We start from the raw sequence: 25,714 nt of genomic DNA on the forward strand, positions 1-25,714 counted from the left end.
TGCATCCCATACCCGAGTGCTGGGTTCAAGTCTCGCCTCAGCTTCCATCCGGCTCCCTACTGATGCCTGGGAGACAGCGGATGCGGGCTCAAGTACTTTTTTTTTTTTTTTAAAGATCTTATTTATTTATTTGAGAGGTAGAGTTACAGACAGTGAGAGGAAGAGATAGAGAGAGAAAGGTCTTCCTTCCGTTGGTTCACTCCTCAAATGACTGCAATGGCCTGAGCTGTGCCGATCCAAAGCCAGGAGCCAGGAGCTTCTTCCTGGTCTCCCATGCAGACACAGGGGCCCAAGCACCCGGGCCATCTGCTACTGTTTTCCCAGGCCATAGCAGAAAGAGAGCTGGATAGAAGAGGAGCAGCCGGGACTAGAACCGGCACCCATATGGGATGCCGGTGCTGCAGGTGGAGGATTAACCAAGTGAGCCACGGTGCCAGCCCTGGGTCAAGTACTTGAGTTCCTGCAGCCCACGTGGGAGACCTGGCTGGAGTTCTGGGCTCCTGGCTTGGGCCTGGTCCAGCACTGGCTGTTACCAGCGTTTGGGGAGAAAGTCACTGGATGGGAAAATCTGTCTTTCTGTCTGTCTGCTTCTCAAATAAAAATAACTTCTTAACATGACATAAAAATATAAAACAAAGCTCTCAGCTGGCCTGCAAGACCTGCTACAAGCTGGCCCCTGGCTGCCTTTGGCGCTCTCTCTCCAGGATCCTCCAGGGCCCTGTGTTCTGTCTTCCATGAAGTTCACATGAAGTTCATTCCTGCCTCTGCACCTCTGCTGTTCCTTCAGCTCCTGAATGGCCAAGGCCTTCTCATTACTCAGGCTTCACTCAAATGCCAGCATCTCCACGATGGTTTCTCTACCCACTCCGTCTCCAACATGCACCTGCACCATCCCTGGGTCTTAGGTCACCTCCGTGGCATTGATCGCCACGTGGGTTTGTGTCGCTCTCTGCCCCTCCTCATCAGAACCTTCTCTCCAACAGGGCAGGAACTCAGACGTACCAATGCGCCGACTACACCACGGATAAACAAACGAGTCAGTCCTAGTTCACAGACGAGCAACTGAATTTCCGGGAGAGGGGAGTGCCCTGTGCAGATCGCGAGACCTGCACAAAGCAGCGGTCAGTGAGCCCGACGCCACGCTGCCCCCTGTGCAGCCCGCCTCCTGCGGCTCTCTCACGGCCCCTACCCCTGCCTTTGCTCACATCATCGTCCCCTTCACTTGCCCCTCTGCAGGGCTGCTCCCTGACCTGCCTTTGCCCCTCCACTTTCTGGCTTGGTCTCCCGCCTCCCTCCAGTGACCCTGCTGTTTTCTGGGGCAGCTCCTCTCAGCTTTCCAGAGGCCACCCAAGGCACAAAAGCTGCTGCTTTATTTAGTGGTGCAGCAAAATGCAAGGCTTGCTGGTTTCCAGAAACAAAAGGATGTAGGCATAGGAAGGGAGGGCTGTGTGTGTTGGGGGGGTACAAGCTCAGATTTGAGGGAGCCAGAAAAGCTCTCAGGGGTTCCCTTAAAGGTAGCTCAGAGGCCCCTGCAGTGACTTTGCGTCAGCCTACTGCACTTTCCCATCATGCACTGCTCTTTCCCATCATGCCCTTGGAGGGACAAGCGAGAGGAGTCTGGCTTGGAATCCAACACTGAGCACCGGCCCTTGGCCCTGACCATGAGAGCAAAGGACTCTGGGAGCTGTGTGAAGGAGAGAGAGAGAGAGGGAGAGGTGAGGAGGGAAGGGAGGACAGAAGAAGCTGTGGAAAGAGGAGAAGGAGAGGCAAGAAGAGAAAGATGAGACCCAAGTATGGCACTGGGCTATTTTGGTTTGCCAAGCTTCCGTTAGAGCCTCAGGGACAGCACTGGGCCAGCCCCTGGCCCCCGTGGGAGTTACCTTGCAGCTCCTGGATCTGCTTGGTGAACGCCTCTGCCTGCTGGGCACTGGCCAGCCGTTCGTCCTCCAGGAGCCCTGTGGGGAGAGGGGCGGGCCGGTGAGGCTCCGAGCCGGGCAGCGTGGAGCCTCTGGGCCCAGGCCCCCCGGCCCGCAGCAGGCGCTCACCCTGCAGCTCCAGGGAGTCGTCCTCATGCTGCCCCACCAGCTCCCGCGTCTCCTCCAGCTCGGCCACCAGCTGCAGCACCTGGGCTCTCAGCTCGTCCAGCTCGGTCTCCGTGAGGCTCAGGCCCCGGTGCTTGCTCAGGGACAAGGAGCCTCCGCCGCCGGCCTTCTGCCTGTGCTCAGCTTCTTCTTCTTCGCCCACCTCCTCCTCCTCCTCCTCCTCCTCTTCCTCCTCATAGAGAGCCGGCAGTAACACCTCCCCTGGGAGAGATGCCCAGCCCAGAAAAAAGTCAGTGCCAGCCTCCTGTGCGTGGTCCTTCCAGAGGGCAGAGCTGGCCTAACAGTGCCACCCGGTGTCCCCAGGAGTCCCCGGGATGCCTGATGAGCCCTCAGGTGTTAGGGTCAGGTCAGGAGGTCACATCGCCCTCCCCTCCCCCAGATCCTCCTGGCCCGACAGCACACTTGGTGGCCTCCCCCTCCAACCTGTGGGCAAACAGTCTCCTGGCTCAGCCCGGGGAACCAGCACAAGCACACCCGAGTCTTTTCTAGTGTGTTCTCAGGGCAGAGGGCTGAATGGCCAGGCGATTCGGACACCAGGCATGCCTTTAGGCCAATCAGCGCCAGAGTTACAGTTCGAGGATTTGTAGAAAGTTTTTTTTTTTTTAATTATTCAGGTGGCTTAGTGTAAAATTAGCCTTTCTATAATAAGCAAGCGTTGCCCGTCAGTAGGTAGAGAAAGAAAACATGTGAATGAAATGATTCTAAATGTACTGGACAAACACGGGGGCCCTTTGAAATGCATTCTGTCAAACAGCTGTTTGGAATTTTCTGCAAGCTCTCCTTGCTTGGCCCCACTGGCTGTCATGGGGTGTCCCCTCCCCTACCTGAGCAGGGTGAGGCCCCTCCTCCCTTGGCCCCGCTGGCTGTCACGGGGTGTCCCCTCCCCTACCTGAGCAGGGTGAGGCCCCTCCTCCCTTGATAACCCCTCTTGTCCCTGTAGTTTTCAGGGCAAGTCTTAGCTTGCACCTGTGTGTAAAAGCGAGCCTGCCATTATAACGTGTTTCAAAGAAAAAAAAAAAAAATACTAGTAGCAGGGGTTAGGTGCTGGTCCCCAGCCCCCGGCTGGCGGGCAGCCCCTCCTGTACTGCAATGCAGTTCCTGGAAATAGCGAAATCTTGTCTGGACGGTGATTGTCTGCTTTGTCTTCAAATGCAGAGGCTCTGCTCTTACTTCCTCTTAGCAGCAGCCTAAGGCTCAGCTGGGACCCCTGTGTCACCTGTCCCTCTGAAGGGGACCAGGATGGCCCACACTGAATAGGCGGAGGGGCCTGGGGACTCCTCCCAGGGAGTCCTGGCACCTGGACCAGCCGTGTTCTTCCAGGGGCCCGGCGGTGCCCAGTCACACGGGTGGGGTGGGCATCCACGTGCGTCGGAGGGGCCGGCCTCACCTGCCCTTCCTGGGCTGCCTCTTCCAGGCGACCAGAGCCCGGAGGACCACAGCTGTGAGACTTCGCTTTGAAGTGCATGGCGGTGCCCAAGCCCTTGCCTTTTTTTGAAAGCCAGAGACAGCTCGGGATCTGGGTCGCAGGCGGGGAGAACAAACCCCCCACCGAAAGGCTGCTTCAAAGCTCGGTCCACAGAGGCCTGCTTCTCTGTCTGGCAGCTCCCCAGGGGCACACAGCCTGGTTAGCTTGCCATTGGGGCCCCAAAGGGATGCACCTTGAACTTTCCTCAGAGCGCCCTGGGGAGGACTGGAGTTCCCACCCAAAGGAGGAGAGGCCTGAGGGGAACAGAGGTCAGGGCTGTGGCCCAGCTCGCAGCTCTGGGGTCACAGGGAGGGAGGAGAAGGGACCGCAAAGAAAGATGCCCTTTTGGGAAACTCACCCTCCATAGCTTGCATCCCTCGCCGCTCCAGGGACCCCCAGCGCTGGCCCTTCTTCCTCTCACAGCCCTCGGACACCTCATAGGAGCCTAAAGTGGTTACTGTGGGTCCTGTGATGGGGGAGACAGGAAGCCATGTGGGGGGCAGGGGAAGAGAGGGGACGGACGTGCCTTCCAGGCCGGTGGGGCCCTGGGATCCGCAATCCGAGCGGAGGCGCCTGCCGGCTCAGCTCGGCGACTCCCCTCCCTCAGCCTCCCCCGCGGGGACCCCAGCCCAGCTCGGACCCTGGTATATAGGGCGAGCATCTGTTCAGCAGAGGGGACCGAGAGGAGAGGGGCTGGGATGGAAGGAAGAGCAGCAGCCTGGAAGGGGGAGCGGCCGTGCGACTGCACAGCGGCGACAGAGGCGCACGAAGGGGTCTGGGCGGAGACGCCCCCTCCCCGCCCCGCCCCTCCCCTCGGGTCACACCTCGCCGGGCGCCCAGGAGCCTTTAGGACTGGAGAGGCTGTAGGGGCTGGAGCCCCCGCGGGCTGGAGAGGCGAGAGGGGAGGGCCCCCGGGGAGGATGCGGCCGCTGTGCCGGAAAGATGGAGACCGGGCCCGGGACGCGCGGGGACGGAGGGAGGAAGGCTGAGGGCGGAGGGGTGGGCAGCGGAGGAGCAGGGGCGCCCGGGGTCTGCAGGCAGGCGCGCAGGAGCGGAGGCAGGAGGGGCGGTGAGGGGGGGAGGACGGCTCTGACCTGGGCCCGGGCAGCTCCAGCCCGCGGCTCCCGCGCCGGCCCCGGCGCCCGCCTCCATGGCCGCTCCCGCCGCTGCCGCCGCCTCCCCGAGCCGAAGCCGCAGCCGCCGGGCCGGGACCCGAATGGGCGCGCGGGGAGGAGAGAGGGCGGACCGAGGGGCGGGGCCTGGCCCGGCCTCCCGCTGCTGCCGCCGCCGCCGCCTCCCGGAAGCCCTCCCTGCGCGCTCTCTGCGCAGGTGAGCGCGCCTCGGCACGCCTCGGGTCTTGCCCTCCCACACGAGCTGCCCCGACAGGGAGCGGCCAGATCCACCTGCTGTGGTGGCAGGGACGCCTCTGCGGCCGGAGTCGGGGCCCGGTCCTGCCCAGTGACTGCGGAGGAAGGGCAAGGTCCCCATCCCGGCAGCGCGGTGACCCCCTCCAAGCGCCTTCGTGGGGGAAGCCAGGCCGGGACATGAACACTGCGGGGCCTGAGCCCTCTGTGTTCCCTGGGTGCCCACCCAGCCGCAGTCCGGGGCCCAAAGACCCCTTCGCCGTCCCGCTCTGTCTCCCTCTGGCCCACACCCGGTGGCTGCAAACCACGCCCCCGCCGAAGTCTGCCATGGTCACTCCAGTGGAAGGGAGCAGTGGGGTCCCAAAGGGCTTCTTATTCAACCGTCCACGCATTCAGGGAGTGGCTGCGGGCGCTGGATTGCCGAAGCAGTTGTCACCTCTCAGAAACGTGGGAGATCCCTAAACCCCAGGCGCACCAACCCCTTCTCTTGCGTATTGGCCGCCAGGCTCGGGGGCCCCTAGAAGAGCTGTCTGCCTTCAACCCTGCGCCTCCTCCTCCCGGATCCCCAGGCCCTGCACGTTGGGAGGCCCCATCTGCTCCCCAGGGGATGCCCTCTCCCGGCTCTGGCTCTGTCCTGTCCCAGCGTGCTGGTGGGGGCGAGGATCCTGTGTGCCCAGCTTCTTGAAGTTTGGGAAGTATCTTAGACCTTGTGTCTCCAGCATCGGCCAAAGCACCTGAGGCACAGAAGGCGAGCGTAACAGTCAAGCACAGGTAATGCTGTCTTAGCATCCTGTGCAGTCCACAGTGCCCATTAGCAAGAACGTTGCCTGCAAGTCCCTTGCTCCACAGCCCCTCTCCTGTCCCCTTGGTGGCTCGGTCTCCTTCCTCCCAGCCTGAGGCGCTGAGATATGGTGAACACAGGTTTGGGGGGGGGGGGTTTCCTGCACTTGCTCCAGACCTTTCTGCCAGGAGAGTCCAGTGAGCGGGAAATAGCAGCTCTGCCGAGGCCGGGGGTGGGGGGCAGTCGTGGGGATGCTGGGAAGGGGCTGGCACTGGGGACTTGGGGAGCATGGAGCTCTGGGGACCCACATCCGAGTGGCTGTTCTTTCCGCCCCAGCACAGCCAGCCTCCCTGGTTCTGCCTCCACCAGTAGGTCAGGCTGTCGCCACTGGCCTTGATGGCTAACCGCTTGGTGGATGGAGGGAGAGACAGAGGAAGAAGCTGTCATTCGCCCTGGCAGCTCTGATCCTCAGAGCTAGGACGAGTCTCTCCCTGGCTCCTGGGGTGCAGGTCACCTGCTTGTTTAACTTGGAGTTTGAGAACATGCAAGGCACACTTGAATCATCTATCCCCAGGAGTCAAACTAGGACACAGCCTGGCTACCCCAGGACTGGGCTGAGGATGAGGGGAGAGAGACCAGGAGGTGTGGGGCCGGTGGGCTGCGGTCCAGGGAGGCAGCTCTGGAGGGCCGGAAGTGGCAGTGGGCAGGTCAGCTAGGTGATCAGCTTAGGGGATGATCTGGGTTAATCCCTGTAATCCCTGGACTCAGCACTCGCCCTCCTCCTAATCCCATCCCAGGAGCTCATCCTCTCTGAGGCCTGTTGCAGCCAGTTAGTCCCCTCCACCTTCCTCTTCCTTTCCTCCTCTCTTGCTTTCTTTCTTTTAAGATTTATTTCATTTATTTGAAAGGCAGAGTTAGAGTTAGAGAGAGAGGGAGATCTTCCATCCCCTGGTTCCCTCCCCAAATGGTCACAATGACTGGGCTGGCCCAGGTAGAAGCCTAGGAGCCTGGAGTTCCATCCCAGTCTCCCACGTGGGTGGCAGGGGCCCAAGCACTTGGGCCATCCTTTCTGCCTCCCCAGGTGCACCAGCAGGGAGCTGGTCTGGAAGTGGCGCCGCCAGCACTTGAACTAGTGTTCATACGGAATGCCGGCTGGCACCGCAGGTGGCAGCTTAACCTGCTGCGCCGCCTTGCCAGCCCCTACGTTTATTTCTCAATGGCTAGATACTTTCATTAGGAAGCAAAATATGAGCATTTGAAACATACAGAAAAGCACAGAGAACACAGCATATCCACGTACACAGATGGACCCCCAACTCCACCACATCTCGGCTCGTTTGGTTCAGGGTAGCCATCCGGTTGTGACTTTGCAGTTTAACTTTGCAGCCGTAAGCAATGCAGGGTTTGATCTGTGTGTCTGAGGAGCAGATGGGAACGGCGTTGTGTGTGCGCATGCTCCTACAAACTTGCTTTGTCCTCGTTCGTTTCAAACCTCATCCTTGTCTCAGCGCTCCAGCTCGTGTGCTTGAACGAATTGCACTTCACCCCTTCTTTGCTCACGGACATTTAGGCCGTTTCCGGTTCTCCATGTGGACAATAACACTGCAGGGGATGGTGCAAGTGCTTGGGCTCCCGCCACCCACCTGAGGGACCTGGATTGATTGAGTTTCCAGTTCCCAGCTTCAGGCATCTGGGGAATGAACCAGCAGATGCGAGTGCTCTCTCTCTATCTGTCTCTGACTCATAAACAAATAAATCTGAAACCCACTACAGGGGCCGGCCTGTGACGTAGTAGGTTAACCATCCACCTGCAGTTCCAGCATCCCCTAAGGGCGCTGGTTCAAGTCCCTGCTGCTCCACTTCTGATCCAGCTCTCTGCTAATGCACCTGGGAAAGCAGAAGATGGCCCAAGTGCTTGGGCCCCTCAACCCGCCTTCGAGACCTGGAAGAAGCTCCAGGCTCCTGGCTTCGGATTGGCCCAGCTCTGGCCATTGCAGCCATTTGGGGAGTGAACCAGCAAATGAAAGATATCTCTGGCTGTCTGTAACTCTGCCTCTCAAGTAAATAAATAAATCTTAAAAGATAAAATGAAACACTGCAATGTACGGTTCTCTGCCTGCCCCGTTGGCATACGCACGAGCACTCTCCTAAGGCAGGTATGTAGATATGACTTTGCTGCTCATAGAACAGGTGCATCTCCGACCTCACTAGCTGCTCTACAAACAGAGGGCCAGTTGAATTCAACACCACTAAAGGTGCCTTCATTTACTTTATGATCTCACCCCCTGGCCCCACCGATTTGGAAGGGACACATTCTATTTCTACCCTCCCAGTGACCACCTCCTTACATATTCTCTAAGCATTCTTACTTAAGTCAGTAGTCAACCAGTATCATCTCTATTTTCCTGAATGGTAGAAAGACCTTGGAACATGTTACCTGTGACATTCTACATCGCCCCTATTTCTATCTCGTATTTTATTTTATTTATTTGAAAGGCAGAGTTACAGAGAGGTAGAGGCAGAGAGAGAGACAGAGCGCGAGAGAGAGAATCTTCCATCCACTAGTTCACTCTCCAAATGCCGCATTGGCTGGAGTTGGGCCGATCTGAAGCCAGGAGCTTCTTCCAGGTCTCCCACGCAGGTGCAGGGGCCCAAGGACTTGGGCCATCTTCTACTGCTTTCCCAGGCCACGGCAGAGAGCCGGATCCGAAGTGGAGCAGCTGGGTCTCAAACCGGTGCCCATATGGAATGCCGGCAGTGCAGGTGGTGACCCCTCTATCTCGTCTTTTAGTTTCACCTTGATTCTAACCCCTTTCAGTGTCATCGTCATTGTCTCAAAGCCTATTGATTTATTAACGTGTTGATACATTTCTCTGCTCGCCATTCCTTCTTGCATTCCACTCCTATAATAGCTTCTTATAATAACTTCCTTTTTTTTTTTTTTAAGTCTCCACATGGGTGCAGGGGCCCAGGCTCTTCTGCCATCTTCCACTGCTTTCCCAGGCCATTAACAGGGAGCTGTATTGGAAGAGGAGCAGCCGGGACGCAAACCAGAGCCCATATGGGATGCGGGCGCCCCAGGCAGAAGCTTAGCCTGCTACACCACAGCGCCGGCTCCTGTAGCTTCCTTCTTATGAAGTGTCTCCTTTTGGGGCACACCCCCCTTGGGTTTGAACCTGTAGGGGACAACACACATCTGCTGGGTCACAAAGTGACCAAGGTTCTCTGTATCTGGCTGTCAGGATGGAGGAACATGTGGGGGGGGGGGTGCGGGGGAGAGTGGAGAGCCTGTAAGAATGTAATACTTTTATTGTAAATATCTCTCCCTTTTTTTAAAAAAATATTTATTTATTTATTTGAAAGCAGTATTATAGAGAGAGAGAGACAGAGACGGAGATGGAGACAGAGAGAGAGGTCTTCCATTCACTGGTTCACTCCCCAGATGGCCGCAGTGCCAGGAGCTGGGCCAATCCGAAGCCAGGAGCCATGGGCTGGAGCTGTGGCGATGTGGGTTAAGCCTCTTCTTGGGGCATTGTCATCCCCTATGGGTGCCGGTTCGTGTTCCGGCTGCTCTACTTTCGATCCAGCTCTCTGCTCTCTGGGAAAGCAGTGGAAGATGGCCCAAGTGCTTGGGCCCCTGCACCCGCGTGGAAGACCTGGAGGAAGCTCCTGGCTTCTGGCTTCGGATCTGCTCAGCCATCTGGGTAATAAATCAGTGGATGGAAGATCTCTGTCTCTCCTGCCCCCGCCCTGTCACTCTACCTTTCAAATAAATAAATAAACACATCACATCTTTGGGGCTGGTATTGTGGCGTAGTGGGTAAAGCACTGCCTGTGACATGGACATCCCACATGGGTGCTGGTTCAAGTGTTGGCTGCTCCTCTTCCAATCCAGCTCTCTGCTATGGCCTGAGAAAGCAGCAGAAGATGGCCCAAGTGCTTGGGCCCCTGAACCCAAGTGGGAGACCCGGAATGAGGCTTCTGGCTTCTGATTTCAGGTTGGTCCAGTTCCAGCCATGGCAGCCATTTGAGAAGTGAACCAGCAGATGGAAGATCTCTCTTGCTCTCTCTGTCCCTCCTCCTCACTCTGTATCTCCACCTTTCAAATAAATAAATCTTTAACAATAAATATATCTTTTAAACAAGTTGCAATTATTGACTTTTTAAAATTGCTCCAAATGGAAAAAAAAAAAAAATAGCCGGCGCCGTGGCTCAACAGGCTAATCCTCCGCCTAGCAGCGCCAGCACACCGGGTTCTAGTCCCGGTCGGGGCGCCGGATTCTGTCCCGATTGCTCCTCTTCCAGGCCAGCTCTCTTCTACGGCCCGGGAGTGCAGTGGAGGATGGCCCAAGTGCTTGGGCCCTGCACCCCATGGGAGACCTGGAGGAAGCACCTGGCTCCTGCCTTCGGATCAGCGCGGTGTGTTGTCCGCAGCGTGCCGGCCGCAGCGCACCGGCCGCGGAGGCCATTGGAGGGTGAACCAATGGCAAAGGAAGACCTTTCTCTCTGTCTCTCTCTGTCCACTCTGCCTGTCCAAAAAAAAAAAAAAAAAAAAAAATTGCTCCAAATGATTCTTTTTTTTTTTTTTTTATCTTTCTGACTCTGTGCTTTTGCCTTTAACACTTTCATGATTTCCTGCTGCTCAATAAGGAGAGCACGCTTGGTCCTGTCTCAGATGCGTTTAATACGTGGGACCCCCATAGGCCCTGCACCCATTCACTCTCCAAGCAGCTGCAATGGCTGGGGCTGAGCCAGGATGAAGCCAGGAGCCAGGAGCCGGTCTCCCACGTGAGTGGTAGAGGCCCAAGCACTTGGGTCATCCTCTGCTGTCCTCCCAGGTGCATTAGCAGGGAGCTGGGTGGGAAGTGGAGCAGCTGGGTCTCAAACCAATACCCACATGGGATGCCGGTGTAGGGTGGTGGCTCACCACGCTATGCGGGAGCCGAGCATTGAACCCAGGCACTCTGGTGGGATGGGGAGGTCTTAACCCGAACATCGATCCCCATATTTAATTTTAAAATTCTATTTTGCTCAACATCTCTGTGTGAGTTTCCAAGGGTGCTGGATGAGGAGGTGGCTATCCTTGTCTTGTCTCTGTGGTGCCAGGAGTCCCGTCTAGATTCCCTTTGTTCTTAGTATTATTCCTAGCAATCCTTGTGCCTGGAAGGTGCATTGCAGCCTCTGATGTAATCCAACAGCTGGAATAAGCATTATTCTTCCTAATTCCCTAAGGGGAAAACAGACTTGGAGTCTGACCTTCAATCCTAGTGTTTGGACTTTGAAGTCTGGTGGCTTCAGGACAGGTTTTACATCAAGAGCCTGTCTGTTCTTGACCTTGACTGAGAACCAGCCCGCAGCCTATCCGGATCAGTCGCTGTTTAGCTGGTGTGCCAGCCCCATTCTGCGGTTTTGGGCTCAGTGGCTAACAGGGAGACTGTTCTTAGAGCCCTTTAATGGCACGCGCCCAGGGTAAGCAGTACAGCAGGAAAAGAAAAACAGGGCTCGTCCGGGATTTGAACCCGGGACCTCTCGCACCCTAAGCGAGAATCATACCCCTAGACCAACGAGCCACTGATGCTTTCCCTCTGGCCAGATGTGTCCTCCTTGCCACCTCAGCAGCAGTAACAGCGCCAGTTTGTGGTTCCTAGAGGCGGCCCCTCCTCTGGCTCCCAGGCTGGTGCCCAGCCCAGGCCGGCGGCACTCCAGCAGGCCTCACTCCGGGGCAGCCTCCTACTCCTTCCCAGCCCACTGCAGAACCACACCGACGCTCCTGTCTGGGCGAGCTGCTCTTCCCCGTGATCAGCCAGCTCTCCCCAGGTTGCTACCCAGTGGGGTTCACAGAGGTACTGCTGGGAAAGGGGGCTCCAGCCCCCACCACATCCTGGGGCAACCTGCCTGGGACCCCTTGCACCCAGGTAAGAGCCTCCCTTCTTTCTCATCTCATGGCCGGACCACCAGGGAAAACTCTGCAAAGCCATAGACTCCTAGGTGAGGGCCCCAGGCCTGCACCAGGTCACCCTCCACTAGGTAGTCCTTGCTAAATCCCTACGTTTCAGGGCTGGCACTTTGGCCTAGCACATAAAGCTGCTGCCTGCAGTTCTGGTATCCCATATGGGTGCTGGTTCAAGTCCCAGCTGTTCCACTTCCAATCTAGCTCTCTGCTGTGACCTGGGAAGTACCCGGATGAGGAGGAAATCTGCCCACCTCTGGCTGTTGTGGCCAATGGCCTCGTTTGGGAAGTGAATCTGTGGCTAGTGGCCCTTTTGGGAGGTGAAGACTTTTTCTCTCTCTCTCTCTGCCTGTCACATAAAATAAACCTTACTCAGTAACCATGGACGCCAGGTGCTGTCCAGAAGGAAGCAGGTGGTGAGGGCAGCACCCTGCAGGGGGATAAGGCCTAATAAGGCAGCTCTCACGCCCCCTGTGGGTGTGCTTAGGGCTTTACAGAAGACTTTTTAAAACCATTGCACAATCTGGTGTCCCTCTTCCCACTGTGAGATGAAGACACTGGCCTACATTCAGCCTCAACGTCACGTTCATCTGAACGCTGAAACTTGCCTACATTCAGCCTCTGTGCCTTTATCTGAATGCAAAGCCTGCTTGCCATGCAGAACCCACTGCCAACGCAGACTTTCTGGAAAACCAGGGACAGAGAGAGACCTGCCCTATCCCTGCGCACCCAGCCTGTCCCGCTCATCCTGCCCAGGGCACAGGTGGAAAAGACCCTCCAAGGCTGGCCTGGCCTGGCTGGGGGTCCAACAGGTTGGGAAGTTCCCAGAGGAGAGGGAGGGGCAACATCCCACCTCAGGAGCTGAGGTCTTGTTGGAGGCCCCAGTGGGCTGAGCCAGGCTGGCTCTTTTGTGTTTCCACTGTGCCTGGGCTGGGCTGGCTCCCAGCAGGCTGCTCCTAGGAGCCAAGAGCTCCCTGCGTGTCCAGCACCCTCCCCCCACTCCATCATCCTGCTGACAATGCGGACAACCCCCAGGGGACTTCCGTGGGGGCAGGCCTTATAGAAGCATTTCACCTGATTAATCTCTTTTAATCCTCAGCACAACTGTTGTTGGTGCTGTCACTTAGCAAATGGCTGTCGAATGAATGAATGAATGAAAATGAATGAATGAATGAATGAGAGAAAGAACAAAGAAACTCTCAGGTGTGTGCATAAACCCACCACGTGACAGACATCCAGGGTGATCCTCACCGCTTGGCTTGTGGTAGAAGCCGGAGACAGGAGGGGGCCGTCTCTCCAGCCCTCGGAGCTGGCTTCCTAGTGACCTGAACTCACAGAAGGGCTGCACCAGCCCTCGTGCGTCCCCAGAGGGGAAAGTTCTAGGCGCGTCTAGAGAAGACAGCTGGCTCCGCTCACTCCTCCTGGCCAGCGAGAAAGGCAGCCGCGAGAGACTTTTTTGGGTAGCCTTAAACTGGCTTCTAAATAAAAGCCCACTCTGTCTGTCGCTCTATTACCTCAGCGCACATTCCCGGCATTGTTGCTCCGGCTGGGTGCGCCGGGGGCCAGGGAGTGACGCTGCGGCTGCTGCTGGGCCTCCTGCAGGGACATCTTCCGAGCTGAAAATGCCTCAAAGCTGAGACTGGGCTTGGGCCCCAGCCACGGCTCCTCCCGGGAGGCTGCCGCTGGAATGTGGGGCAGCACCAGGCCTCTTTGTGTGGCCGTGTGCAGCAGCATCCTGTCCCTTAGATGTCAGGAATCCCTTCTCTGCTGCTGTGACAACCCTAACCCCACACACCGGGGCCGGGCCGAGGGAGCAGGCTGCCCTGCGGGAATCCGGTGACACCTGCCTTCGGTTGGCTTCCAGGCGAAAATGACTGTGGCCTTGTCCCAAGACCCTCCCTCTCTGTGTCTCATGGAAGAAGCCATACATAGACTTTTCTAGATGGAATCTAGATGTTTCCTTACTCTCTTCCAGGCAAGAGGGTAGTTTTTGTTTGTTTGTTTGTTTTTTTTTAAGATTTATTTTATTTATTTGAAAGCCAGAGTTACACAGAGAGAGGAGAGGCAGAGAGAGAGAGGTCTTCCATCCATCCGATGGTTCACTTCCCAGATGGCTGCAATGGCCGGAGCTGCACTGATCCAAAGCCAGGAGCCAGGAGCTTCTTCTGGGTCTCCCACACGGGTGCAGGGGCCCAAGGACTTGGGCCATCTTCTACTGCTTTCCCAGGCCATAGCAGAGAGCTGGATCAGAAGAGGAGGAGCTGGGACTAGAACCAACGCCCATGTGGGATGCCAGCGCTTCAGGCCAGGGCATTAACTGGCTGTGCCATAGCGCCGGCCCTGGGAGGGTAGCTTTGAGGCAGGCAGATCCATGGATGATTTCTTTGTCTTGTCCCTGGATTGGAGAGCCTTGGAGGTCAGAAAGTCACAGATAATGGGGCCAGCGCTGTAGTGTAGTGGGTTAAGCCTCCGCCTGCGGCGCCAGCAACCCAAAAGGGGTCCGGTTCTAGTCCCGGCTGCTCCACTTTCGATCTAGCTCTCTGCTATGACCTGGGAAAGCAGTAGAAGATGGCCCAAGTCCTGGGGCCCTGCCCTCACGTGGGAGACCTGGAAGAAGCTCCTGGCTCCTGGCTACGGATTGGCTCTGCTCCAGCCTTTGTGGCCATTTGGGGAATGAACCAGCGGATTGAAGACCTCTCTCTCTGTCTCTCCCTCTCTCTCTCTCTGTAACTCTGCCTCTCAAGTAAATAAATAAATCTTTAAATATATATGTATTTGATATATAGATCAAAAAGCTATCACAGGCTGCCTCTGTAAAGAGTAACTGAGTTGCTGCAAGCCAGATGGGAAAAACTTTCATTTTTTTTTTTTTTAACTTTCCACTCAGAACAGAAATTATATCAGAAATAAGGGCTAAGCGGCAATAGCACCATTTGGGATAGGGGGAATGCGGTCCGAACCTGCAGCAGAGCGCTTGGCGCAGCCCTGCCTTGGGACCTGGTCCAGGTGGTTCCAATTGCCATGGTAACGGGTTGCTCAGAGGCCCAGGCCCCGGAAGCTGCCTGCTATGTCTGCTCAGTTCCTCACGCCCCACCAGAGCCACCTCTGTGAAGTCCCCAGGGAGGGAGCCGTGGCCCTCCAGGGGGGACCCTTTGCCCTCCAGGGGGGACCCTTTGCACCCTAAATGAGCAGCTGGGGAATCCGAGGGAGGGTTAGGGTTAGGGAGGGCGCTCGCAGCAAGTCCACAGGGGATCGGATTTCAGTTCCATTCCCGCCTCTCATTGGCCACTGCTGTTTCTTTTGTTCCCACGTTGGATTCATGGCCTCTTCAACAAGTTCATGGAAAATTCATTTTGAAAAATGACTGTGCATGCATTTCTAAAAGTTTTCGTGACAAAATAAACTTATATTATTTTTTAAAAATATTTATTTATTTATTGAAAGGCAGAATGATAGAAAGAGAGGGAGAGAGAGATCTTCCATCTGCTGGTTCACTCCCCAAATGGCTGCAAAAACCAGGATTGGGCCAGGCCAAAGTCAGGAGCCAGGGACTCCATCCGGGTCTCCCACGTGGGGAGCAGGGGCCTAAGCACTTGGGCCATCTTCCGCTGCCTCCTCAGGCACATTAGCTGGGAGCTTCATTGGAAGTGGAGCAGCCGGGACTCGAACCACAGCTCTGACTTGCTGCCAGCTCTGATATGAGATGCCCATGTCACAGGCAGCGGCTTAACTCTGCTCCACAATGCTGGCCCTGCAAGCAGTTTTCTTCTGCATGCCTACACTTAGAGGAATAAGAGCATTTCTATCCTTGGTCTTGGGTTCAGCTGATGACCCCTGAGAGAGAGCCAGGCTTAGAGCTCTGGCCTCTCCTCCGGCCTGGAGGGGAGGGTGGCTGACGCAGGAAGGGGCTGTGGGGCCTGGGTCTCCTTGCTTTCTCATAAAGCCCCTCTTGAGAAATACTGGTGCTGAGGATGAGCCCGGCAAGGGACTAGAGAGGAAAGGTGGGCGGACAGCCAGGAGGAGGCGGTAGCCAAGCCTCAGTGCTGTGCGAGGGAACAGAGCGGTACCCGCCACCCTCCGTGGTCCCCATGTACTGCAGACCCTCCCTGCTTCCCTTCTGGCGAGCTCTGGGTGTGCTGTGTGTTCAGGAGGTGTGGCCAGCACACCGGTGAGACTGCGCGGGGTCTGGCCAAGCTGGAGTGACAGGGCGGGCGCACTCCGCAGGATGAAATTCAGCGTGGCCAGACCCCGTGCAAGGCCCCAGGCCACAGGAGCACCTGCACGACCCCTTCCTTGTGTGAAAACAGTTTCTTTTATGGACCGCAAGCTCCCTGGGAAGCCCCCAACGCGCATGGCTGCCAGAAAACCCAGTGCAGGCTCAGACGGGGGGCCAGGCCAGACCCCTCTGCAGGAGAGGCGCTGCCTGGCGCAGGGGCTTCCAGGCTCACCCTCAGCCTAGAGTCCTGGGGAGAGAACAATCCTGGGAGAGCGGCCGCTGATGTGGAAGGGGGTGAGGTCGACGGAGGTCCAGGGGAGGACGGGAGGAGACTTAGTCTCGCTACACAGATTTTTCTCTGTTGGATTTGTCCAGAGCTGGGTATGGTGGCCTCAGGAGGGTGGGAGAGCTTTGATGCAAGTATACCTTTGGCGTATAATGTGTGCTGACTTCTGGGCTGACAGCTCCATAGCAGATCTCCCATACAATCCAACACACTTCAGATACAAGGCTCTGGGGAGCTCCATTTTGCGCACAAAGGAAGAAGCTGAGAGAGACCAGGTCCCAAGGCCCTGTGGCCAGTGAGCGATGGAAGACAAGTCTGCTGTGGGAGCCGCCCTTGTTACACCCTAGTCTGGCTCCTTTGTCCTGAGAGACTGAGCATGGCGGCTGGAGAATGGCTGTCGGAGACTCAGCCGCATATCCAGGCTGGAAAACTGCCCGTGACTCCCTAGGAAGAATGAGGGCATAGCCTGGCCTGCAGGAGCTTCGAGCCCAGCCCAGTGTGGCTCTCTTGCTGAACCCTGCGTCCAGCTCCTCCTTCTGCGGCTGCCTCGCCTTTGGACCTATGCAGACCCGAGCACTGGGGGACATTGTCACCCTATACTCTGGGCCCCGCTGGAAGCTTGAGAGTCCCCTGATGCCTATCAATCCATTTTTTCTTTTTAAAAAAGATTTATTTTATTTGAAAGACAAAGAGACACAAAGAGAGAGAGGGAGAGACAGAGAGAGAAAGAGATCTTCCATCCACTGGTTCATTCTCCCAAATGGTTCCAACAGCTAGTTAGGCCAGGCCAAAGCCAGGAGCCAGGAGCGCAGCCGGGTCTCCCACACGGCCGGGCAGGAGCTCAAGCCCATCGTGTGCTTTCCCAGGCACATTACCAGGGAGCTGGATTGGAAGCAGAGCAGCTGGAACGTGAACTGGTGCTCCCCTGGGGGATGCCTGTGCCACAATCCTGGTCCCAGTGCATCCCCCTCTGAATGACAGAAACTTGGTGTGGACACTGACTTTTTGAGGGTGGTGGACTGAGAACTGGGGGACCTGGGTTCCACTCCGTGTGCCAGGTGGCAGTAAACCCTCCCTAGGCCGTGGCACATTTCTGAGTTTCCTTTCAAAGCCCCACATTCTGCTCAGTTTGGGAAAGTGCTTGCCTCTCTTGTAGCATCTAGGAGTCTTTAAAACGGTGATGGTGGGAGAGTTCTTGCCACGGGGGGGACTGGGGAGCCTGTAACTGATGGCTCCATTCCTGTTGGGGAGGGGCTTCAGGCAGGAGAGGGCTCTGCGTTCAGGTTCGCTTCCGTTTCATGGATTTTCTGTTCTTAAGTTTCATTGCTTTCTGCTCTTTAGTATTCCATTTGCTTTTGCTTTTTTTTTTTTTTTTTTTGACAGGCAGAGTTAGACAGTGAGAGAGAGAGAGAGAGACAGAGAAAAAGGCTCCAACCAGGACTAGAACCCAAGGTGCCGGCACCATAGGCAGAGGATTAGCCTAGTGAGCCGCGGTGTTGGCCATGGCTTTGGGTTTAAGCTACTCTTCTTCAACTTCTTGATCACTACAATTTTTAGAATAGTTTACTTGAAAGGCAGAGTGATGAAAATAAAAAAAATTAAAAAAAAAAAAGGCAGAGTGACAGAGAGAGAGAGAGAGAAAGAGAGAGACTTTCATCTGCTGGTTCACTTCCCAAATGCCTGCAACAGCTGGGACCATCACCAGCTGCTTTCTTAGGCACATTAGCAGGGAGCTGGATCAGACTTGGAGCAGCCAGGACTGGAAGAAGACACTGATGTGGAATGTGGGTATCTCAGGTGCTGGCTTAACCTGCTGTGCCACAATGCTTGCCCTAAAAGTTTATATTTTAAACACTCATCTTCTGGCCGGCCCCGCAGCTCACTAGGCGAATCCTCCACCTGTGGCTCCGGCACTCCGGGGTTCTAGTCCCGGTTGGGGCACCGGTTCTGTCCCGGTTGCCCCTCTTCCAGGCCAGCTCTCGGCTATGGCCCGGGAAGGCAGTGGAGGATGGCCCAAGTCCTTGGGCCCTGCACCCGCATGGGAGACCAGGAGGAAGCACCTGGCTCCTGGCTTCGGATCAGCACAAGCGCTGGCTGTAGCGGCCATTTGAGGGGTGAACCAACGGAAGGAAGACCTTTCTCTCTGTCTCTCTCTCACTGTCTAAACTCTGCCTGTCAAAAATAAAATTAAAAAAAGCTGATCTAATATAAGTGCTTAAAACTATGACTTTCTCTCTAAGCACTGCTCTAGCTGCATCCCTCAAGTTTGAGTCATTGTTTTTATTGTCATTCAGCTCAAAATTATTTCAAATTTCCCTTCGATTTCTTGTTTGATGCATGATGTGCTTAGATAGCTATTGTTTCTTTCTAAGTGTTGGGGGATTTTCCAGGCATCCCTTTGTTGCCGTTCTGTCTGCAGATCCAGGGATGCTCCTCTTGCTGTCCACTCTACTGGAAAACCATTGAGAGGGCCTCAGGAAGTTTATGGAATTGAATTACAAGCTCTGTTTATTGTGGGTCAAATTCCAAATCTATGCATAAGGTTTTAAGAAGCTTTTGTGGGCTAAGCTGTGGCTTAGCGGGTGAAGCCGCTGCCTGCAGTGCCGGCATCCCACATGGGCGCCAGTTCTAGTCCCAGCTGCTCCACTTCCGATCCAGCTCTCTGCTCTGGCCTGGGAAAGCAGTAGAAGATGGTCCAAGTCCTTGGGCCCCTGCACATGCGTGGGAGAACCGGAAGAAGCTCCTGATTTCTGGCTTTGGATCAGCTCAGTTCTGACTGTTGCGGCCATCTGGGGAGTGAACCATCAGATGGAAGACCTCTTTCTCTCTCTCTCTGCCTCTCTGTAACTCTGCCTTTCAAATAAATAAATAAATATTAAAAAAAGTTTTTGTTTCATACATCATTTATTTAGTTGTAGGCTTGCATCAGGTTTGTTACTCAAGTCTGTAGGCTAAAAACATAACGCTTGGTTCCTGTGTGCTAGTGTGAGCTGTCTTCAACACTTTATTACATTTTTTATTTATTTGAGAGGCAGAGAGAGAGAGAGTGAGAAAGAGAAAACAAGAGCACTCCCATTTGCTTATTCACTTCTCAAGTGCCCCCATGGCCAGGACTAGGCCAGGCCAAACCCGGGAGCTGGGAACTCCATCCAGGTCTCCCATATAGGTGGCAGGAATCCAGTCGCTTGAGCCATCACTGCTGCCTCCCAGGGTCTGCATTTCTAGGAAGCTGGAATCAGGAGCCAGAGGCAGGAATCAAACCCGAGCACTCTGATATGGGATGTGGTGTGTGATATAGCTAGTCTTTTTTCCTTTTCTTTTCTTTTAAGATTTATTTATTTGAAAGGAAGAGTTACAGAGAAGCAGAGGCAGAGAGAGACAGAGAGAGAGAGAGGTCTTCCATCCACTGGTTCATTCCCCAGATGGCCACAATGGCAGGAGCTCTGCCAATCCAAAGCCAGGAGCCAGGAGCTTCTTCCAGATCTCTCACATTGGTGCAGGGGCCCAAGGACTTGGGCCATCTTCTACTGCTTTCCCAGGCCATGGCAGAGAGCTGGATCGGAAGAGGAGCAGCCGGGACTCGAACCGGCGTCCATATGGGATGCCGGCACTGCAGGCAGAGGCTTTACCTGCTATGCCACAGCCCCAACAACTGGTCTTAATATCCACGCTCATGCATGGTTTTCATAATGCATACTTCCCATAAGCTTTCTGAAGTACCCTCTTACTGTACTTTTCAGGTCTGGACTTCCCGTTTGGTCTTTGTTTTCTTCTTCCCATTCTTTTGTTGCGAGCTGTTAGCTCATGGTAGTCATTTTTTTCCCCTTGCATTCCTTGAACATATTTAAAAGGCTGTTTGGGGTGGGTGTTGTGGTACAGTTGGTTAAGTCCCTACTGGGATGTTGGCACCCCATCTCAGAGTGCTGGTTCAAGTCCTGCTTCCTCCACTTCCACTCTAGCTTCCTCTGTATGCTTCCTGGGATGCAGCTGATGACAGCCCAAGTGCTTGGGTCCTTGTCACCCAAGTGGGAGACATGGATGGAGTTCTTGGGTCCCTGGCTTTGGCCTGGCCCAGCCTTGGCTGCTGTAGGCATTAGGAGTGAACCAGTGTATGAAAGAGATCTCTCTCTTAGGTAGATGAAAATAAATAAACACTTAAAAATGATTTAAGATGAAATAAAATAGTGTTTAAAGTCTTTCTGCTGATGACAACTGGGTCATCTTAGGGTCTGGTTCTATTGGTTGCTTTTTCTGTTGGCTATAGGTCACATTTCCCAAGACCTCTGTTCATTTTCCTTTCTTACTTTTTATTGTATGTTAGACCATACAGGCAACACACTTTAGAGATTGGATAATCCTGTCTTCCACTGGGAGTTCTTAGTTTCTCTTTAATAGAGATAAATTACTAGTTGATCACATTGAACTTGGGGCTTTTTTTTTTTTAAAGACTTATTTATTGAGGCTGGTGTTGTGGTGCAGTGGCTTAAAGCACCGGTTCGATACCCGGCTGCTCCACTTCCAATCAAGCTCTCTGCTATGGCCTGGGAAAGCAGTAGAAGATGGCCCAAGTCCACGGGCCCCTGCACCCACATGGGAGACCCAGAGGAAGCTCCTGGCTCCTGGCTCCTGGCTTTGGATCGGTGCAGCTCCAGCCATCTGGGGAATGAACCAGTGGATGGAAGACTTCTCTCTCTCTCTGCCTCTCCTCTCTCTGTATAACTCTGACTTTCAAATAAACAAATAAATCTTTAAAAAAAAGACTTATTTATTTATTTGAAAGGCAGAGTTATGTAAAGGAGAGACAGAAAGATTTTCCATCTGCTGGTTCACTCCTCAAATGGCTGCAACGGCCAGAACTGGGCCAGGTCGAAGCCAGAAGCTTCTTCTGCATCTCCCATGTGGCTGCAGGGGGCCAAGAACTTGGTCCATCTGCCATTGCTTTCTCAGACCATTAGCAGAGAGCCAGATCAGAAGTGGAGCAGCCAGGACTCGAACCAGCGCAGAGAGCGGAGTTGGCGCCACTGCGTAGGCGCGAGCATGGTGTGAAGGCCTGGCTGGAGGTAGGCTCAGCACAGACAGATGGGTGCCACATGGCTGGGGATGCTCAAGCTGCCTCTCCAGGGTGGTCCCCACTGCCTGCCCTTCCTCCCAGCCTCTCTGCAGAGGGGGCCTGGGGTGGGCGCCTTCCTCAGAGGGGCAGATCAGGTGTGACCCTTCGCGATGTAGTTGTGCCAGCTGCCAGAGGCAGAGGGGTGTCCTCCACAGTGTCATTGAAAGGACAAAAGCAAAACAAGGTGGCAGCACCATGGCTGAATATGGGTCAGCATTCCCCAGGCCTTGGATATCTGCAGATCTGGATTCTTTGACCCCAATCTGTTATCCTCTGAAGAACAATCGGCTTTGGGAGCACAAAAGGAGGTTTAGGTGGGGCTCAGGGTTCTCTAATCCCAAGCTCTGGCCATGGGAAGCTTAGGATCGCTCACAGAGCCCAAGTGTCTTTGGAGGAGGGGCTGTGTTGGGGGGGCAAGCACGGTGGAGGGATAATCTATAAGAGGAACCCGAGGGGGTGGGGGCATCCCAGGAACACGATGTCAGAGGAAGAGGAGTTTTATCTGTTCAAGAACCTCTCCTCGGTGGGGCCGTGGGATGGACCTCAGTACCACATCGCCCCTGTGTGGGCCTTCCACCTCCAGGCAGCCTTCATGGGTTTTGTCTTCTTTGTAGGGACACCCCTCAACGCCACGGTGCTGGTGGCCACGCTGCGCTACAAGAAGTTGCGGCAGCCGCTCAACTACATTTTGGTCAACATATCCCTGGCAGGCTTCCTCGCCTGTATCTTCTCTGTCTTCAATGTCTTCATCGCCAGCTGTTACGGCTACTTCGTCTTTGGCCGCTTTGTCTGTGCTTTGGAGGCTTTCACGGGCTCTGCTGCAGGTATTACAGGGTTAGGGGGCCGGGGAGAGGCCAAGGACAACACTGCAGGATTGCAACCAGGCTTTTGAGGTGCAGCGGGCCCCTCAGGAAGAGCCTGGGGGGTAGGAGCTTGGTGCTCTTTTGAAGACCGGGGTAAAAAGCAGCCCAGACTTGGGTATGTTGAGTCTCAAACTCCAGTCCAAACGTCAGGCTGACCCCGTCTTTCTGGCTTCCCCAGCCCACCTGTCATCCACTCCGCCGGCCAGCTGGGTGGGGCTCCATCTCCCTCTGTTACTCTCACATTTCGCCACAGGTCTGGTGACAGGCTGGTCCTTGGCTTTCCTGGCCTTGGAGCGCTACATTGTCATCTGTAAGCCCTTCGGCAACTTCCGCTTCAGCTCCAAGCACGCGCTGATAGTGGTCCTGGTGACCTGGACCATTGGCGTCGGCGTCTCCATCCCACCGTTCTTTGGCTGGAGCCGGTGAGAGTGCAGGGCCACGGTGCTGGCTGAGCTAGCGGCTCAGGTTGACGCGGCTTGTAAGCAAGCTGGGGTATTTTTGTAAGCTTTTAGTCTGCGACCTCTAACTGTTACAGAGTTAGTGGAGTAGGGGAGGCTAAGGGGTTGTGGGGGATGAGCAATGTTTACTCGGCAGTTGGAATTGTCACAGCCTCAGCTGGTGAGGAGAGACCCAGCCCTGCCCGAAGCCTTGCGGTACCCCGGGTTCCAAGCAGAGGTTCCAGGAATCAGTTCCCATCCCGCTCATGCACGCGGAGGGCCCAGAGGGAGCGAGTGCTTGCTCCCAAGGTGAGTGCTTGGTCCTCGGCAGGTTCATCCCCGAGGGCCTGCAGTGTTCCTGCGGCCCCGACTGGTACACCGTGGGCACCAAGTACCGCAGCGAGTACTACACCTGGTTCCTCTTCATCTTCTGCTTTATCATACCTCTTTCCATCATCTGCTTCTCGTACGCTCAGCTGCTGAGGACGCTCCGGGCTGTGAGTGGCCTTCCAGAGGGGCCAGGAGGAGTGGGTTAGGGGGCTCTGGGGGAGAGGGAGAGGTGGGCGAGTGTCCTAGAGACATCAGGAAATGTCCACAGCCAGAGGGTGGGGTGCATGAAGGCGGTGGAGGCAGCAGGGGTCAGGCCAGTGATGAAATGGAATGAAGTCCAGCCTGCTCAAGGGCTCTCAGCAGGTGCACGTGACCCCTTCCAAGGCTGCAGACCTGAGCTGCCTGCACCCTGCCTTCCTCAAAGGAGAGCCAGAGAACTAGGCCACGAGTTGGGAGAGAAGCAGAGTGCTCTGTCCCCAATAGCAAAGGGTCCAGAGGCCTGGGAATGGCGGGCTGGGAAGAGAGGGAGGGATGCAATGCTCTCTGCTCTGCCTGCCTCAGGTTGCGGCTCAGCAGCAGGAGTCAGCGACTACCCAGAAGGCCGAGCGGGAAGTGAGTCGCATGGTGGTGGTCATGGTGGGGTCCTTTTGTGTCTGCTATGTGCCCTACGCTTCCTTGGCCATGTACATGGTCAACAACCGGAACCACGGGCTGGACTTACGGCTCGTCACCATTCCTGCCTTCTTCTCCAAGAGTTCTTGTGTCTACAACCCCATCATCTACTGCTTCATGAATAAGCAGGTAAAGCCTCCACTCACACTTGTTGGAGAGCCTGGCTCAAGACCAGTTCTTTCCCCTCCAATGACTTTAAGCTTACAGTAACCTGGACTCTGCTCAGGGTTTCCAGGAGTGAACGAGGGAAGCCACAGAACCCTCAGGAAGGCTGGAAGGCACAGGGAGGGAGGCATAGTCATTAAGACGAGGTAACAGACCCCATGGAGGACAGGACCTAGGCCAGAAAAACCAAGTGCCTCCACACTGGGATGAGGAGTCTTCATGAATAGTTCTATAGTTCCAGTCCTTGCATTTTGTGTTTTTAATCTCTTCCAACATTGAGCCTGTAGGAGCACGTGTGCAGTGTAGAAACAACACAGCCATAAATCCCCAAAGCATCTCTTACTATCTGAGGTTATCAAAGGCATCCTACTGCTAAATCCAACCTGAATTAGGAGCCAGCACTGTGACACAGTGGGCTAGACCTCTGCCTGTGGCCCTGGCGTCCCATGTGGGCCCTAGTTCATGTCTGGGCTGCTCCTCTTCTGACCTGGCTCCCTGCTAATGTGCCTGGGAAGGCAGTGGAGAGTGGCCCAAGCACTTGGGCTCCTGGCTTCAGATTGGCCCAGCTCCAGCTGCTGTAGCCATTTGGGGGGTAAACCAGTAGATAGAAGCTCTCTTTCAAATGGTTAAGTCTTAAAAAACAAAAACACCCCATAGGAACTTCTATCTTGTAAAGCAAAAGCCCTACTTCCACAATGAATTTGTTTCCATCAGCCTCTGATATGGATTCAAAACCGTTTTTGCAATCTCCCAGGGAGAAAGAGAACCGGCAGCCCTTGTCCAGCCGGGAGCACCTTCAGGAGTGTGTGTGTGTTTTGGGGGGGGGGGTATTGTGGGGCTGCACCTGACACTGCTTTTATGGCAAAGCCTGAGGCCTCATCCCGCCAGAGTGCTGTGGGTTTAGCACTGTGGACCCAGCGTGGCAAGCATCTCTAGACTGGAATCCAGCTAATCTCTAGGATGAGGAAGATAAGATCCGGGGTTCAGGGTGCTGTGAGGCATTGGGGATACAGTGACATCTTCTCCATGCTCACCTGCCAAGGCGCCTCTCCTCTTTTGGCTCTCTCTAGTTCCGAGCCTGCATCATGGAGATGGTGTGCGGGAAGCCCATGACCGACGATTCTGACGTGTCCAGTGCCCAGAAGACTGAAGTTTCCACCGTTTCTTCCAGCAGAGTTGGCCCCAACTAAGGACCCTATGTTGGCCTGCTTGTGGCAACTGGGATTTCACTCTTAAGTAAGTTTGCACTTGGGCCATCAGAACTACTAACACCACAGCAAAGGACAGCAAGGGGAGGGAGGGCAATCTGGAGTCTATTTTTCACCTTCCTCCCACCAAGCTACTGTCCCCAAAGCTGGGACACCAGACCACCCACAGGCCATTTTAGCACTGAATTGTAGACATGAAGGGACTTCGAAATGCTTGTGGAAAAATGAAATTAAAAAGTTCAATTAGTGTAAAACAATTCTGAAATCCATGCATAGTTTTTTCATAATATGTGCTTCCCATGAACTTTTTAAAAAATTCCTCAAATAAGGTTACTTTAAGCAAGCTCATTGCTGACCCTTCAGCGCATGGCTAATAGTCATTTTTTCCCCTTTGGGGATCTCTCCTGAGATGACTTATGCCAAGTTAGAACAAACTTAAGAAAACACTGTGGAGGAGGAAAAAATAAACAACCCAACCTCTAGCCTGCCCAAATAAAAGTCTGAAAGAACTTATGGTAGGGCCGGCATCCCATATGGGCGTCAGTTCAAGCCCTGGCTATTCCACTTCCAATCCAGCTTCCTGCTAATGGCCTGGGAAAGCAGTGGAGGATGGCCCATGTGCTTGGGCCCCTGTACCTATGTGGGAGACTCAGAAGTTTCCAGCTCCTGGCTTCAGATCGACATAGCTCCAGCTGGTCACTGTGGCCATTTGGGGAGTGAACCAGTGGATGGAAGATCTCTCTCTTACTCTGTAACTCTGCCTCT

At 55.0% G+C, this 25,714-nt stretch overlaps 2 protein-coding genes and 1 non-coding gene across 9 annotated transcripts in view; 1 reads left to right on the top strand and 2 right to left on the bottom strand.

Moving 5' to 3' along the window:
* CCDC136 (coiled-coil domain containing 136) overlaps window positions 1-4,730 on the bottom strand; it is a 30,615-nt gene extending 25,885 nt beyond the window's left edge. For all 7 annotated transcript variants that reach the window (XM_062202802.1, XM_062202560.1, XM_062202968.1 and 4 more), the window contains exons 1-4: window positions 4,662-4,730; window positions 3,926-4,033; window positions 2,046-2,303; window positions 1,881-1,955 (exon numbers count right to left, since the gene is read on the bottom strand). In XM_062202802.1, coding sequence (XP_062058786.1) covers window positions 1,881-1,955; window positions 2,046-2,303; window positions 3,926-4,033; window positions 4,662-4,719 — 499 coding nt within the window. In that variant the 5' untranslated portion in view covers window positions 4,720-4,730. The remainder of the gene's footprint in view (window positions 1-1,880; window positions 1,956-2,045; window positions 2,304-3,925; window positions 4,034-4,661) is intronic.
* A 6,480-nt stretch (window positions 4,731-11,210) lies between these two features.
* On the bottom strand, window positions 11,211-11,282 carry TRNAP-AGG (transfer RNA proline (anticodon AGG)). The gene has a single exon. It is a non-coding gene; the product is annotated as a tRNA-Pro (tRNA).
* Window positions 11,283-21,752: 10,470 nt separating this feature from the next.
* On the top strand, window positions 21,753-25,703 carry OPN1SW (opsin 1, short wave sensitive). The gene is made up of 6 exons (XM_062198307.1): window positions 21,753-22,098; window positions 22,391-22,559; window positions 22,906-23,071; window positions 23,466-23,705; window positions 24,812-24,977; window positions 25,526-25,703. Exons 1-5 carry the CDS (start codon window positions 21,753-21,755, stop codon window positions 24,929-24,931), a joined length of 1,041 nt encoding a protein of 346 aa, XP_062054291.1. The 3' UTR covers window positions 24,932-24,977; window positions 25,526-25,703.
* The last annotated feature ends 11 nt before the right edge of the window (window positions 25,704-25,714 follow it).

The sequence above is a fragment of the Lepus europaeus genome, chromosome 1 (assembly GCF_033115175.1).
Source record: "Lepus europaeus isolate LE1 chromosome 1, mLepTim1.pri, whole genome shotgun sequence".
NCBI classification, from domain to species: domain Eukaryota; kingdom Metazoa; phylum Chordata; class Mammalia; order Lagomorpha; family Leporidae; genus Lepus; species Lepus europaeus.

What these genes read in the sequence shown, in the direction of transcription:
- OPN1SW (XM_062198307.1), top strand. Translation starts at nt 21,753, where the DNA reads ATGTCAGAGGAAGAGGAGTTTTATCTGTTCAAGAACCTCTCCTCGGTG. An exon ending in CCGTTCTTTGGCTGGAGCCG is followed by an intron (nt 22,560 to 22,905) that starts GTGAGAGTGCAG and finishes GGTCCTCGGCAG; the next exon opens with GTTCATCCCCGAGGGCCTGC. An exon ending in ACTGCTTCATGAATAAGCAG is followed by an intron (nt 23,706 to 24,811) that starts GTAAAGCCTCCA and finishes GGCTCTCTCTAG; the next exon opens with TTCCGAGCCTGCATCATGGA.